The 13,581-nt window shown below is 41.6% G+C and overlaps 1 protein-coding gene across 1 annotated transcript in view; it reads right to left on the reverse strand.

The window, feature by feature from the left end:
• Positions 1–2,507, reverse strand: part of LPAR1 (lysophosphatidic acid receptor 1) — a gene marked incomplete at both ends in the record, with an annotated part of 51,335 nt that extends 48,828 nt beyond the window's left edge. The window contains one exon of the mRNA XM_084278020.1: positions 2,448–2,507. Within this exon, the coding sequence (XP_084134146.1) occupies positions 2,448–2,507 (60 nt within the window). The remainder of the gene's footprint in view (positions 1–2,447) is intronic.
• Between the last annotated feature and the right edge of the window lie 11,074 nt (positions 2,508–13,581).

Here is a 13,581-nt window from a genome sequence, read left to right on the forward strand (position 1 = left end):
AGAGTACCAAAATCAGTTCCTACACTAAGACACTATTAGTAAGTATATTTTAAAACACTAAAACCATTTGCACACCTGATATCAAGAAGTGACTTCCAAAAACTTTTCCAAAATGTAAATAATTTGTTATCTGACTTGGTACCTTTCTCAAGATTCGTATGCCATTTGCGGTTACGTAGGAACTTCCCTAGTTGTGGTGCCACCACAAGCATACACAGGATTCAATCCATACAAAAAGTGTGTTAAGTGTAGGCTTTGGTTTGTAAAAGGTCCTACTGAAGTCTCTGGAATTCTTCCTTGTGATAAACAGAAGTCTATTCTTGTTTGCCTTGTGCGGTTAAAGGACTGATGATAAGCAGAGGAATACTTATTACCGAGTTACACATCCATACATATACATACCTAGCTATACAAACTAGACCTATTTATTTCTATGCCAAAACTGACCAAATGTGAAGGAAACCAACTATCCTGACAATGCTAAAAGAAAGCCTAAAGGTAAATAATTAGAAAAAAATAAAGTAAAGAAAGTTTAAAGTAGCAAAACATTTTTTTTTGTAACTGAGATGTCATCTAGCTCATGCAGAAGGCATGCAAGGCTACTTCCAAGTTTAAAAAAGCCCTCTGTTCTTTAAAGCATTAGTCTCTAAATGTCTTCTGCAGTACACTGTGGCATCTACTCAGTTTTAAAAGGCAAAATAATGTCTATCAAAAAAGTGGTGTTTAATGATATAACCTTCTCAACTATATAAAAAGTTACATCTGTGTGTCAACACAAACATAAGAGTCAAGCCTATCCAGTCCCAGTCTAAAAAGTACTTTACTTGAGTAATTCTATATAATGATTGATTTCTCTAGCTATGTGTCTCAGTAAGTCCTTGCCTGTTAAAAAAGGCTCTTCCTTACCATATACATGGCTCTTCCTTACCATACACATGGCTCCCAGCTGATTGGTTGGAGATGCTGCTCCTTTACATCGGACTGAAGATTTGTATCAACCATCAGATACATGATTTACTGAAGTATGTGTGAGTTTAGGCATGCATATAAGGGTGCTTATATGGATATAATATTTGAATCTATTTTTACAACCCAAGGTAGAGGCAGTGATATTTTTCTACCATAGTCTCCCATGCTGAGATAGCAGTCTTTTTCCTTTCCTGTTACCATCTCTTCTCAGCCCCAAAGTCAGATTTCATTGGAACACAGTCTCTAAAACCCAAGCTTGGAGGGAGAGCTGTCTATATTACCAGTCAGTGGCCAGAATCACCCACTTATCTCTAGTCTTTGGTCTAACAAAGCAAATCCAGGACATGAGTACTTGGTGTTCAGTACATGGAACTGAAGAAATCACTTAGGCATTTATAGATACCAAGTCTGATACACACACTTTGATTCATGAAAGCAAGATTACTGTATTAGTAACTGTGACTATATTATTAATTTTATTGCTGCTTTTGGCTTAAAACTTTAGCTTTTCTGACAACACTAAGCTTGAATTTTCTTGTAGTATTGTTCCAAATTAACAACATTATAACCTGTCATGGCTTTGCCCCAGCTGAGAGCTGAGATCCATGCAGTTGCCTGCTCTTTAAAGGAAGAGGGGGGGAAGCTGGGGGGGTAGGGAAGGAAAGGGAGAGTCAAAAAAAAAAAAAACCAAAAGCCCCGTGGGTTGGGATAAGGATAGTTTACTAGAATAGCAGAAAGATAAAATATAACAATGCTAACAGGACTTCAGAGCGAAAAAATATATGAAACTGTTGATGCAGTTCCTCACAAAAACCACACAGCTCAGGCCGTGCCACCCAGAGCCGTCCCAGAACCCGACCGTCCCCCAAAATCTGCACGTCCTGGAGCCACCTGCTCCTCCTGCCACCGGTCAGTCCCCCTTTATAGTGAGCATGAGGTAATTGGCATGGAATATTCTCTTTGGCCAGTTTGGGTCACCTGTCCTGGGTTCGTCCCTCCTTTCTCATTAGTGGGGAAATATGAAGAACGGACAAAGTCCTTGATTGTTTGGCAACAACAAAAAACATCAGGGTGCCATCAGCACTGCTTCCATCCTAACACCCAAACACAGCATTCCATCTGCTGCTAGAAAAGAAAGTAACTCCATCCTGACCGAAACCAGGACATGACCTCTTCCTACTTTGTATTCATTCGGCACAGTAAAAATCAAACCACAGTGTGGGTACCACCTATAGTCAATAAAAATTGTATTTTGCCATATATTTTCTTCTCCAAACAGTAGAACAACACAGCAGTGTCATGTCTCAAGGTATAACAACATTCTTAACAAATGATGAGTGTCTTTAATACAACATTCCCTGAAAAATTCCCTCAAAGACTCACAAGTGAGACAGGAGACAAAATTATGAGGAAGGGAGAAAGAGAGTTCGGTAAGTTCTGCTATGAGTTTCACCTCTGTGAGAGAGTGGTCTACTCACCTCAATCCCCTCAGGCTGGGACATCATGGAGGCCGGTACCAAATCGGTGGGGATATCCATGGTAGCTCAAAGTGTCCCTGTTTTCCTTGCAGCCTTCCTTTGTAGAAGCAAACCCTTGGTAGGAATACAGAAGTACCTCCTCAGACCCTAGTCATGCTGGCACTTGCTCCTAGTAGGAAGGAAAAAATAAATTAAAAATCCCTGTTGACAGTTGCAACAGAACTGGGCATGCAGTTAACACCCAAGCCCCCCAGCTGCCGCAAAACCAGCCTGTGAATTTGCACAACCTGACTTCCTTACATGACTATTTGCAACAGATTTTTAGGGGAAGTTTCAAATGGCACATTGGAATTTGGTCCAGAAGAGCAAATCAATTCACTTGCCCACACAAACTGAAGACAGCAACAAGGCTAACGAGCAGACCACATACACATTTGCAAGGAAAGATGGTCACCTACAGACCACTGCAATCGTGCTAATGTTGGCTTTCCGTTCTTACCACACCAAAAATAAGAAGTCCTCACAGAAAAGTAGTGATAGAATTATTTTCTGGAATTCAGGATAAATTTGTTTCCTCAACAACTACTGTTTTACCATTTTACTTGTCTTCTGTGTTAAGAAAAATAACTTAAATATTATGACATCCTTATTCTTCATTATTTCTAACCAAACTTTTCCCCTCCCCCAAATAGGCACTGATTTGCTGTATGTGAATATAGTGAATTGCTATGTAAAGTTTGATCAGATGATCCAACATAAGAAATTTATGGAAATAGCTATGAAGATTATCATGGTTAGATGATCAACCTCTGCATGTTTCTATTCTTTTGTGCAAGGAAAAGAAGAGAAAAGGGGAGAAAACTGTAAATGGCCAAGATGCTAAGCCCATTTCAGAATTTCAGAATAAGGCTACTGCAGGTCTTCTACACCCCACACCCCCACCCCCAGTCAAGCCAGACACATACAACTCAACCCACAAATTAGCCACCACAGAAAGAATTGGAGAGACACCTATTTCTCTCTGTATCTACCACTTCCCATTCTGTAAGTCATGTCAGAAAACCACTTGTGGTAACTGCATTCAGCATCCAACAAATATGCCAAAAATTATGCCAAACTTAATGGGTACTTTTCAGACTGAGGCCATGGTGCAGTCATACTGACAGTGCTATTAACTTTCCTGGCCTCCAGTTCAGTTTTTAAAAGGCAGTACTCACCAAGCCAAGAAAGAACAGGTAAGTGCTGTAGGAAAGTTGCACTCCACATGCTTTTCTGAGTCAGTTATCTTTTTTTCTCGATCCTGTCCACACATTCCCCCAGCCCATGTTGTTCATTTAAACTCAGCCTTTGCATGCCCCTGTGGAAATTACTCCTCCTTCTTAAAAAGCATCATCTCGAAATTCCTGCTTCACATTTCAACACATCCCTGCGTGCCTTACGTCACATGCAGCTGTCTCATCTTCCAAGCTCTTGGATCACTTTTTCCATCTTTATATAGCTTTCCAGTGACCCCTATTCTTTCCTACTCATTTCTTGCTACTAATCTTTCATTCTTTCCACTCCTTGGTCCAAATTTCTACTATTCTCCTCATGGAGAAGACAGAAAACGGAGATGCAGCATTCCAGCAAGAATGCCGTAGCTGCAAGTCAAAGAACAAAGCTACACACACCCTTCACCCTTCCCGTTTTCACAAAAAGAAAGGTTGGCATTTTTTTTCTGAAATTCTCTACTTTTTTGCACTGTGCATGGCAGATGAAGAAAACAGTGTCAGCTTCAAACTGCTGGTTTTTTGATTTAGGAAAGCTTTGCTATTTGACCAAGACAACAGTGACTTTCAGCAAAACTCTTATCAACAGCCTCAAGATTCTTGACCAGCTCATTTTATCAGTTGCATGAGCTGTCACAAAAGTAACTTAAACCTTGGTCTCTAACAGTTTTGTTTCTGTTCTCGAAACATGCTTAAGAGCAGCAGTGTCACTGCATCTATCTTACAGCAGCTCATTGTTAGTTTCTCTTAAGGTTCATTCTCCTCTGCTACTCCCGAAATGCAGCTGCCCTTGGATAATGAAAACTGTGAAAAAAAAATTACAGATGAAGCAGGCTTTAGGGAAGACTACCTCAACCCAAACCAGAGTGTGCTTAGAATCTTGTATGACACATACCAAAAGGAGAGAAAATTAAAATTTTTACTACGTAGCATCACAGAGCAAAAGAGAAAAACTAAGACAAAACCCAGATCTTAAGTCTGTTCAGCCCTTAGCTAGCTCTGTCTACTCCAGATAGGACACAAAAGAAAGAGCTTATCCTCATAGAATCTAATGAGCACTTTAACACAAATTAGACAAATAACAGATGCAGCTATTCTTCTCCATCTCTTCAAGAAATAGCAAACACAGGATTAGCAAAAAATTCCTAAGCCTATGACCATTTCATATTTCTCCTCCTGCACCTAGCTGTACTTTTATTGCTTGTTTTGCACTGGTCCCTGAACTTGGGTAGTAAAAGGAGGGCTCTTTTCCATATACCTTGCTTCCCAAGCTCCTGAGCATGAAGTACATGATTAAGACTTCCTGCCAAGTGAATAGGCTCCTAAAAGCATACCAGCTGAAAACAGGTTGGGCTGTACAAAAGAACTCTCCCCTGGCTCCCCGCCCGCCTCATCTTCATCAGCAAGAATAGAGTGTGGATGGGACTGAGCTTTCACAGCAATGCAAAAGCAAGTCGACTCCATTTAAACAGACAAAAGTGGCTCCTAACTTAATATCCGTGTGAGCTCAGGGTGCTGCCCTGTGTTTTTCAAGAACTGCCAAGAAACGAAACAGGATCCACAAATGATCTTCACTGAAGGGCATTATGACAGAAAACGTAATCTCTGTTGACAAGAAAGTCTGAAACACAAAAGCCCAGGCGCAGCTTCTTATTACAGAGATTTTGATAGCTTGTGGTACTACAAAGCATTGGAAAAAAAACCACACACATTTTGAAGCAGATTCACACATACCATTCCCAAATACTGCAACTGCAGGTGTCACAGGTGAATGCCACTCTGCATATTCTCGACAGAAGTTGCTCTCTTTAGTGGAGTGCATCTAGAGAAATGCAAACTGGGGAAGAGATGCTCTATCTGTATCTAAAATTAGTAAAATGAAGATTGTAGAATTCCTTATCCTCTGTGAAGGTGACTCATCTCTAAGAAATGATGTGTCACCATAAGTGACTTTCTAAATGTTGTAGTTTATGGTAACACATTGAATTTTTGGTTAATGGAGAGGAAAAAAAATCAGCTGACACTCCATGTACCTGACATGCTGAGCAAGAATGCATCCTCCCCAAACAAAACATACTGCGCTCCAACATGGTGTGATTAAATATCATGACTTCTGGATCGGCTCTCCAAGATCACAGAGAAGAGGAATCATGCAGTTCTGTCATTACTTGGAGTAGTTAGGAGAACTGCAATCACGTATCACAAAAACATCATCTTCAAGGAAGTGCTTCTGGAGAACCCATTATAATGACAAGAATTATTATCCTTATTTCCCCTGTGCCTCACCCTGTTGTTTCTTGCACAGTACAGGCAACATGCCGATCGGCAATTTAGGAGCAATAAGGTGGTACTAAACTGCATCACTGTGTATCTCATTTGGGCCCACAAAATGCACACTCAGTGCCTCCACTAGTGTCAGGTGCTGGGAATGAAAGGCAAATGGGATTTTCACAGTCTGTGGCTGTCTACTGTGTGGGACAACTTCAGGTGTTTTGCATTGTTGCTGTCTTTCAGCTTTGGTTTCCTGCACCCCATCAGAGTATCCTTTGGCATCACAGCTTGACTTCACAGACTTCAAGTTTCTGGGTTACATGGCTCTGAAGGAGCTGATTTGATATGACCTTGATGGTTTTCAATCTGACTTAGCTAAACAAAGGTACCCTCCCTGCACGCCTCTAGTGAATAAAAGCCTAGTTTGCTGTTACTCAGAGCACAGTTTTTAAGTCCTAATAGATCCCACAAGGATAGCACCTGTAAACCCAGCAAGGAGAAAACACCAGAATGTTTGAACAACATGTAAAAAGGCAAGAAAGTAAAAAAAAGACCTCACAAAAGGATCGCACTTCAAGATGTCACTTCAGAGACATTTCAGATTTCATGTGGCATCTGAAGTCAAGCCATCCAAAAGTCATCACTTGGCATCACTCACCTCCAGCAGACCTCTTCAAACAACCACTCCTTGCAAGCATTAGTTTGTTGCACACACAAATAGAAGCATAAACCCACCAGGCAGCCTTGCCAAGCAAAAAGGCAAGCACCGTACAGGGAAGAGCAACAGCAATGACTTGACCTGTCAAGTCATTTCACCACTTGTTCAAGTGATGGTGGTAACATGAAATTTTAGTTACCTCTACCATGGACTCGTGGAGCTGTTTATCCACTCTCCAGTAACTGCTTGGTTAATAAAAGAACAACTATAAATACACTTTCTAGCACATAAGAAAATGAACGCGAAAGGCAGAAAAATAATTTTTAATTTCTTGCTGCCAAGAAGAGAGGTGGCCTTCCTGTTACCCTTATTTACTATAACGACTGCTAGGAACTATTGAAAAAATTTGGATTACCTTTTGTAAATTACAGAGTGTTTAATCTTCTTCCCAACAGAAAAGTGTTACCTTTTCTGAGTCCTTCAAATGTTTTAGGTAAGGCCTTCCCCACCACTGATGATGTTGCTTTGAACAGCAGCTCTACAGACCCACCTAACACAAACACAAATCACTAGCTTCAGACTGTTCTGAAAAAGTTATTTAGTAGCAACTCTTCAAACACAGAATCTTCTCTTGAAATACACTTAAAAGCAACTAATAAATAAATTCTACCACCACTCCCCGCCCCCCTCCCTGGATGTGTCAACATGATTTCGTAAGTGAGCCAAGATAACTGCAACTATTAAGCGATAGTCTCAGCAGACTGGCAAAGGGCAACCCACACCGTAGAAAGGCTGATAAGAAGCTGGTCTCCCTGAAATTCTTGTAAAGCGATCCGAACTCTGATGTCAGCACTGACTTCTCTGGCACTGTTTCAGCAGGCCTTTGCAAAGGCACAGCACTCTCTTTGCCTCATTCATCAGTTCGCTCTTGATTAAAATGAAGTACCACCTCAAGACTTTCCTCCTCCTTCCTTCCATGGCATATCTGGAGTGGTATTTCAGGAAAAGTCTCGTTTTGTATCAGGGACCAGACCACTGGATTTTGAAATGAGTTTGGTATGCAATGTACTATGACAAATTTGCATGTGAAACTTTACTGGATGAACTGTCAAAGCATAAGGACAAGCTGAACAATTCTAGGTGGTAACGATCTCCAGAATCAACATTTCCTCTCATTTCTGCCCTTTCTCTCTGTTCCAGGGTGTGTTCTGCCTGAAAATGAAGATAACCTCCTGCACCCTGCATTAACTTACTCAGCAATTAAAAGAGCTGCAATGAGTTCATAGCAGTGATTCAGTACCAGGCAAAAGCAGCAGTAAATAAAATAGATTTCCAGACAGATAGTGTAGCCCATTGTTGGACTTTTGCCTTAGTCCTTCTGAACAACAGCAATGTCTTTTTCCACTCAATCATAAAATGTGTTATGTTGGAAGGGACCTTAAAGGCCATCTAGTCCAACTGCCTGGAGGAAGCAGGGACACCTTTAACTAGATCAGCCTGCTCAGAGCTTCTGCAAGCCTGACCTTGATTGTCTCAAGGGATGGGGTGTCCACCACCTCTCTGGGCAACATGTGCCAGTGTTCCATCACCTTCCCTACTGTATCCCCATCAAACTTCTGATGGCTTAGAAAAGAGATCTCCCCTTCTCTTCCCTCAGAAGACGCATTGGTTCAGTTTGAAAGCTAGCACAAAATTAATGTCCCTGTCAAGCTTTGTTGACAGTGTGTGCATTTGAATGCACATATTTTACTGTACAGATTCTGCAGCTCTGCTTGGCATTAGTTTGGCTATTTCACCTGACACCCCTCTCCAGATAGCAGGGTAAAGGCTGTTGTTGCATCCACCATCTATTACTACAGCACTAAGTATTGGAATAGATTTAGTTTATTGTATGATTAATAGCAGGTAATCTGAAATTAAACTGCTGGAGATGGGAATTACTTTGTCAACGATAGCATGGAAGACAATCACCTATTCCTAGGCATCACTTGGACTGACATGAGCTCTGACTAGGTTGTACCTCTGTCCGTATACATCCCTGCAGAAGGAAGTGGTTGCAACTATCCAGCACAGCTACAGAACAGCCACCAACACATTGCAGAAGTTACACCTGTTATTAAAGCACATGCAACACTACCCTCCGCCATCCCAGTGAAGACGAGCTACATGAACACATTTCCTCCCAAAGCCTTCCTCCTATCCATTGCTTCTAAACACTGGGCAGACTGCATTAAGAGCTACAGAGCTATAGCATCGTGCCCATTTGGAACCTCTTCATAAGTCTGAATAAATTCACTGTGAAAATGGATTTCTGAGGTTTTACTGAGGGGTTGTGCAAGTCTGGAAGGAGAGTGCCAAGGAAAGGGACAATGTTGCTCTGTTTCCTGTGCCGGCTGTACCATCACCCCCCTGGAAACGGCCTCTGCCAGCAGAGCTAGGCTTGCCCTGAGCCCAGCTTCACTGACTAGAAGAATAGCTTTTACTGAAGTTTGCTAACACATGGAAAGGTTCAGACACAACAATAGGAAATCTCTGCCTCGCAAATATTGCAAGGTAACAAACCCCAAGAAACACACCTCAAACCCAGAGTAAAACATACTTAATGTTCTCTGCCCTTTCCCACCAAAAAAACTACCATAAAAGTTAGAACAAGCCCTAAGAAACTAGTCAGATTTTTCAGTCTGAGAAGAAGGATCAATGGCAGATTGAGGATGCGATGAAACCAAGCCACTCATTCACGGCAGCAGAAAAAATTGAGATCCCCACAGGAAACGAGATGAATTTTCCATGCTGATGTTACTCTAGCACATCTCACAGGGGAAGAAAAAAATCATTTTTCACATGGACCAAGGCAGGCAACAACTACACACAGTAAAAGATGCTTATGTAAATAATACCTCATCCTCAAAACACCGCATACACATTTGCCCAACCCACAAATGGAAATCAATCCATATCCAGAAATATTTTTCCATCAAATCCCTGTCCCTGTGGAGAAATAACCTAGTCATTTCTGTGCAGTAATCAGTGGTTAATACACTTTGACTTTAAATGCCAGTTCCTTATAGATATTGTTTAAGAGAGCAGACCTTTTCTTTTGCAGACTGAGTGGGTTAATCCAAGAGCATCAACTTCTATCCAGATAATTTCTGCTCACAGAATTTCCGTTATCGGTGATGTAATGCACAAACATTTCCAGAGCAATTACTTAAAAAAGAGGATATTTTTCCAATGTGACACAACAGATGAACAACAGAAAATGGACTACAGAAAATATCATTAAGGCAAAAAAGGGATGGAGGGGAGGAGGAAGGGTGGGAGACATGCAAGAGGAATAATGTAGGATTTTAAATGTTAATCTGTCATCAACAAATAATAAACAAACTGGCAATTGCAATTGACTGGTTGGCCTAAAAAGTGGAATGGGTTGGAACTAAACCCTCTCTCCTGACATCACTCTCTGGCTACATGGTAGTGCCATGAGATTTTGTAATACTCCACAGAAGCAGCTGGGGGCCGTGTCCCAGCACGCAGTGCTGCCAGTGCACTAGCAGAGCTGTATTTACTGGACATCCTGCCTGGCAGCAAGGGCTTACAGACATCTGCAAATGAGATGGCAGTGAGGGAGGCTGAGACAGCCTGCTGAGAGAGCAGACCACCCTCCAGAAGGACCTCCAGATAGCAAGTGCCATCACCATCAGCACACCACTTGATGTCCAGCACACTGCCTGACCCACCTCAGAAGTTCTGGGGACAGCAGGGTAAAAATATGAATACCTGGATAGATTATATCATTAGAGTGGAGATTCCCTCTTCTGACTATTGAAAGACATCCTACTTTTACCCCATGCCCATCATCTGCTTTCTGGCTTTTCTCAGTTTGGTGTTGGGGGGTTTGTTAGTTTGTTTGGGTTTTGGGATTGTTTTTTGTTTTGTTTTGTTTCGAGTTTTGTGAGTTTGGGTTTTTGGTCGTTTTTTGTAGGGTTTTTTGTTGTTGTTGGGGCTTTTTTTCCTGGTTCTTCTGTTGTGTGCAGGCTTTCTTTTGGCCATTTGTTTTTTTGTTTTCAAGTCTGAGCACCTGTGACTCTGGCAACCAAAAAAGCACAAAGACAAACTAAGTTCAGATCTACCCCAGCCACTGAACATGTCAAAGCAAGTATTGTCCACAGTTCTGCTGCTCCAACTTCACAATGACAAAACAATGGTCTTAGAAGTGCTTCAGTGTCACAGAGATACACCACAGAATCAGGGATTTTATTATCATTAGTCCCACATCTGATATGTTTGTATGATGCCTTCTTTGACTGCCAAAGCATACATTCTGCATTATATGTAACACAGCCACGTCTTAGCCACTAACAGCATCAAAAGCAGGACAACAGCATGTTTAGCTGTGTACCACCCTGTAGATTGCTTTACTGAGAACAGATACAGGTGGCTACAGCATTTAGCTTTTACTTAAGCCAAACCAAACCAAAATAACAGTTTGGGAAATTTACCCTCCACTTGCCTAGCCACCTGAAAAACATCTTACATAAAAAAAAGCTAACTTAAGGAGATCAAATAAAAAAAAAACCAGAAATCTAAAACTCTAAAGAGAAGAAAAAATTAAAGAAAAAAAAAGGAACTGATCTTCCCTACTTTACATTCTGCCTTCAGCCAGCTCACACCTGTACACCTCACAGTTTTTAAAAGATGCTCTGAGGAAGCTTGCAACTTCCTGCAGGCAGAAGAGGCTTAGAGTTTCCACTTCCTCTGTCTGCACTTTCTGGACCACAATACAACTGCCAACCTTCTTTATGCAAGGCAAAAGCTGAAGTTTTCAGCAGTACTCTGAGACTTGAAAGGAACATCTTTCAACACAGACTTTAAAAATTGCCTTGCATTCAGTAGGACTCTTCCACAACACAGTACTTGGAGGATCTCAAATCTACATTGTTTGGGTGCACAGTTCGGTACGTGCCAGAACAAAAAAAAAAAGGAAAAAAAAAGACATCAGTCAAATTTTTGTGAATAGGAGGTCTGTGCCTAATCAGGGAAAGATCATTGTTTTGGCCTTAATAATATGAATACAACCAGACTGCTGCTAAACCTCTGCATGGCAGAATAAAGACTGCAAGGAGTGCAGCAAAAGCGAGTCAGGTAGAGAGTGAGTTTCCTTACCTGAGCTAAATGGTTTCATGAACTCTGCAGAGGTGGCATTGCCTGAAATTGTCCCTTCTTCAACACTGCAAGATGAAGGAGACAGTCTGTCACCTTGTTAATTTACCACACACTGAACTAATTTACCACAATAAAATAGCACCACTGTGCAGTGGCACTCCCTCCAAGAAATCATCCACTCTCACAGAGCACGCATGGGTCAGGACAGACATCTTCCCAGCCATCCCACTGGGGCAAGATCAGAACCCATGCCCAGCCGCCTCAAAAAGCGGAAGATCAAGCTGAATATATAAAGACCATCCCTCCCCACCCCCCCGCCCCCCCGGCCCCGTTCACAGAGTTTCAATGCAAAAATATCAGCAGAGGGTACACTACCCTGAAGCATTTATCTTGCAGGGAAATCTTTTCCATATGCCACTTTATTTTGCCTGTCACCATGTCTCACATCCCTTTTGAGGATGACAAAAGCAGGCTGACCACAGCTATGCACTGAGTTCCACCAAAGGGCAGATGGTTCAAGCATCTGTAATTAACCTATGCATGTCTGCCTTTCTCTTTACCTACTGTGATGTTTATCCCCAGAAGGGACCTTGAGATGTTTTACTGTGGCCACCATGATGGCTCTTTGGCGAGTAGATTATTCCCAAAATTACAAACTGTTCATTCTTTCTGAAACTGTTTTTGTCTTGGGGTTGTGGCTTCTGTTTTTGGTGGGTTTCTTCCTCCCCCCCACCCTATCCCTCCCCTCTGCTGTTTGCTGATTCTGGCAAACCAAGAGTCTAATCCTGCACCCATAAAGTTCAAATACATTTAGAGGATGACCTCAGTGGCAGGCAAGGAAGGCAGGACTACACTTCCCCATGCATTTGCTGCAGGTCCAACCCTTTTAAGGTCAGATACCCCCCCAGCACCATTCTGCAGCAGGTATCCACACAGCTTCCTGTTGTTGGTTACCTGTGGCAAAAGTCATACGAGGAGATGATGTCACCAAATCAGAACGGACACAGGTTTGGCCCATTGTGACACTTCAGGTTAATGGAAATTATCGAGAATGTCTTGAAGGGAAAATAACAAATGTCTTCCCTCCTCTGTGTCAGTGGTAGCAAGACACTCACTTAAAAGATCTTTTCTAAGGCACGTAAACATTCCATCACGAAGGCAAGAAACTAAACACTACTGTATCTGAATAAAAGTAAAAAAGATTTCTCTTGGCCTTTTTAGTTTTCTGTGTGCAAAGCAATTAACTTCTTTCCCTCAGGTTATTCACTGGGATTTGGATCTTTACTGTTCTGACTTCTGCTATCAGGACAAAACACCATGTTTTACTAATAAATGGAAAACACATTTTGAAAAGACAAACCTGTAGTATTTGGCACTGTAACATGTGAAATCATGAACACACTCGCCTTAAGTCATGTCAGTTATGGTACAAACAGAACCCACATCAGCAGCAGGCTAATCCACCAGGCATGCACCAGCACACCAGGTTTCTCTGCATACTGCTCAGATGAGATTTAAAAAAACCCCAAAACATTTTAAAAAAAAATTAAGTAGTACTCATTATTTTCTACACATCTTGAACATCGTTGATAAAAGTGCCACCACTGCTGTGCCATCCGCAATGGAATCATACTCTTCTGCATTAAGTATGGGATATTTTTTCTCTCTCTGCTACACATTGAGGGATTTGAAACCTTGTTTACCATTAGACAAAACTTCTGTTTAGCTTGTGTCATTGTCTTTTTTAAGAATCCTTTTTGTACTTGTCTGACCT

The sequence above is a fragment of the Gallinula chloropus genome (genome assembly GCF_964237585.1).
Source record: "Gallinula chloropus genome assembly, chromosome: Z".
In the NCBI taxonomy this organism is placed as follows: Eukaryota; Metazoa; Chordata; class Aves; order Gruiformes; family Rallidae; genus Gallinula; species Gallinula chloropus.